Source organism: Octopus bimaculoides, chromosome 17, assembly GCF_001194135.2.
Source record: "Octopus bimaculoides isolate UCB-OBI-ISO-001 chromosome 17, ASM119413v2, whole genome shotgun sequence".
Lineage (NCBI taxonomy): Eukaryota > Metazoa > Mollusca > Cephalopoda > Octopoda > Octopodidae > Octopus > Octopus bimaculoides.
Genome location: NC_068997.1, coordinates 28737901 through 28741268, shown reverse-complemented (window position 1 = coordinate 28741268; position 3368 = coordinate 28737901). Strand labels below are relative to the sequence as shown.

General features: G+C 35.9%; 1 protein-coding gene across 1 annotated transcript in view; it reads right to left on the bottom strand.

The window, feature by feature from the left end:
- Positions 1-2847, bottom strand: part of LOC106872906 (uncharacterized) — a 27779-nt gene extending 24932 nt beyond the window's left edge. The window contains exon 1 of the mRNA XM_014920082.2: positions 2420-2847. Within this exon, the coding sequence (XP_014775568.1) occupies positions 2420-2443 (24 nt within the window). The 5' untranslated portion in view covers positions 2444-2847. The remainder of the gene's footprint in view (positions 1-2419) is intronic.
- Positions 2848-3368: the final 521 nt, after the last annotated feature.

Here is a 3368-nt window from a genome sequence, read left to right as displayed (position 1 = left end):
TATAGATAGATAGATAGATAGATAGATATGTGTGTACACACTTTATTCATATGTACATATTAGCATAAAATCACATTCTGTATGCTATTAGTAATATGTTAACTGTCAATCATCTCTTTATTATATTTATTATGATTGTAAAGCTAATTATTACCTCACCACCAAATATCAAAATATCCGGAAATTTTAATGGGTAATATTCCGTGAAATTCAATGATTAACGAAATTATTATTTTACTGAGCTCACAGTATTTTAGCGTAAACACAGACAGACAGACAAACATAAACAGATACAGACAAAGAGAGGATATACCAAACACTAACAGTACAGTCATTATAATTAATACATTTTTGTCTACGTAAACAGTGCGATGTATAAGCTAACATTTTCACCGTTCTAATTTGTGAACATTAAATACTACTTAAGAATAATAACAAAAATAATATTATACGCCGTCATTTATATTACATATTCCTAGATCTAAGTGGTTGTTGGGGGTGGATAGGGGTTTACAAAAACATACATTTGTATGTATACAACACAGTGTGTATGTGCGCTCAACATATGTACTTTTGATATACACACATACACACACACACAGAGGCAGATGTGTGTGTGTGTGTGTGTGTGTGTGTATGTGCATGCAAATACGCTTAAGAATATAGGGTGGGGATAGGAAGAGACGGTCACTGTTGTGGGTGATAGAATCAGACATGCTGCTAATTAGTAAGTTAGACTGACAGAGAGGCAATAAATAAATAAATATTGGAACAGAGATAGACGGATAGAGAGAAGTTAAGGAAATGCAGTAGACAATAAGAGAAAAGACGGCGACGGTGGCCGCCACAATAGTCAAGAGAGAGAGAGAGAGAAGAAGAAGAAGAAGATTAGTACTAATGAAAGTCAGACAAGTAGCAGACAAGACTTGTAGGCAGACAGTAAGATCTATAATAATAATAAAGTGGTGATCGTAAATAGTAGTGATCGGGGTTGCTCCCAAAATATGTACATATCAATAATGTCCACTCTATCCATTTAACATGGTTCTTTCCTACACTTATATGTAGGTTGGAGGGTAGCGACAACCTTTGGAATAAAAAGGCAATATGCAATAACGAAATATAGTGGATGGATTAATTTCGTGTGAATGAAAAGTAGTTGGGTTAATTAGCGATCCTCGTAGAAGAGTAGTGAGAGAGAGAAACGAGGGGGATGATAATGCAAGGTGAAAGAGAAAGGGTTAATTAACTAGAGCTGACACAGATAAGGGGATGGATATTAGAGGAGAGAAAGGATGTGGTGATAGAGAGGGGACAGATTGTTGATAACAAATAAGGGAGACTGAGAGGAAGAGACGAAAATAAAAATAAAAAGAACGTGGAAAGAGATCGATAGATGAATGAAGAAAATAAACAGCAAAGCAAAAAGAGAGACGATAAGTGAAAGGCAAAAAATATATTTATAAAAAGAAGAGCAGAATGAGATGATTAAGAGAGAAAGAAGGGAATTAGATTAAAGAAGCCAGAAAAATAACGAGAAGAGAAAAGCAGAAGGAAATGTAGAGAGAGAGAGAGAGAGAGAGAGAGAGAGAGAGAGAGATACTAGAATGGATGGAGAGAGGGAAATAGAAAGAGAGGAGACATAAACAAACCGGAGGGTGAGGGAGAAAGATTATGGAAAACAAGACAGGGAGACCAAGAAATGTTTGGGGAATAAGAGGCAAATAAATAGGGATATGGAGAAAGAGATGTGCATAAGAGAGATATAAATAAAGATGATAGAGGGGGAAAGAAGACGGCTAAGATAGTAGTCGCAGTATTGCAGCTGAAATAACACCCTAAAACTGACAAATGGTGAACGAACGGCAACGAGTCGTGGGAGATAAATAGGTTTCCTAGGTTTATAGAAATACAATGACATAATAATAATAAATGTAGAATTTAGGGAATGGAAGATGTTGTGTGCAAAATATACGGACACTTGTTTCTTTCGATATTTATGTTTATATATTGAAACTATTTTTTTTTCTTTCGAGGGAAACGTCAAAATAAATGAATTTAGTAAATATCTGCGCAAAATGCAACGAAAACAAAATAATATAATATATTATACATGTACATATGTATGTTATGCATGTAAGCAGGTGTACAAAAATGTGTATGCGGTTGTGTGTGTGCATGTGTAGTTATGTGTGTGTATGCATGCGTGTTTATATATCTATGTCTATTTCTTTGAACGAGCACGGGTGCAATAAACAAGCAAATAGGTTGCACAAGTTATTTTTAACAGATGGACAAGCAAGAGCAGACGATTTCTTAGAGTGGCATTGGTAAAACAAATAATAATAATGCACGTATGAGAATCGGAAAATATTTGTTTCTATCTGTTGTTTAAATAATATAACAGAGATCAACTCACAATGACATTTCTTTGGCAATTCATCTTCCCGGAGTGTGTGTACGTATGCTGTAGTTACAAACCTATCAGCAACGGGGAGAAAATGGTTCTGGTAAAAGCAGAAAGCGCCACTGATCGTGTGAAGAAATTAACAGACCCGCTTGCCCTGGTCTGCTACTCAATCTCACTCACTACCTTCTCTCTCTCTCTCTCTCTCTCTCTTATTTATTCACTAACTTCTGTCTTTTTCACTCACTCATATTTTTCTGTCTCATTTTTTCACATACTAACTTCTCTCTCTCTCTTCCATTCATTCATTACATTCTCTATGTCTCTTTTTTTTACTCATTTACTATCTTATCCTTCTCTTTCCCTCTCTCCAATCCACTAACTCCTTTCTCTCTTTTCATTCACTCGCTTGTTATCTTCCCTTTCTCTCTTCACTCACTATCCTCTCTCTCTCTCTCTCTCTCTCTCTCCCAATCTACTTTTTACTCACTCACTACTCTCTCTCTCTCTCTCTCTCGCTCACTAATATAGTAATTCTCTATTTCTTTCTCTTTCTCTGTCGTCGACTGTTTAGTGGTTGCACGTGACCGCTTCCGTTCCCATCTAAACCGGGTGCCTCTTTAATGCCGATGACGATGATGATAATGTGTTGGAGAGAGGTTGCTGCTAATGAGGGGAAAACAGATATGGAAAGATTGACAGTATAATGTTAATGAACAAATATGATGCTGAGACGGAGTAACCAAAGGCAGTTGGTTTCAATTGTTTTACATTATTTAATCTTGTTTTGTCTCAGTGTTCTAAGTTCGAACTTCACCCAATTTAACCTTAATTTTAAAACGGCAGATGGGTTTTAGCATCAGTTGTTAATATGAGAGAACCAATTCAATTCAATATTGTTTCTCCCTTAATAAAATTAGCCCCTATGCCAACTCGAACGAAATTAATATTTGTGATGGCA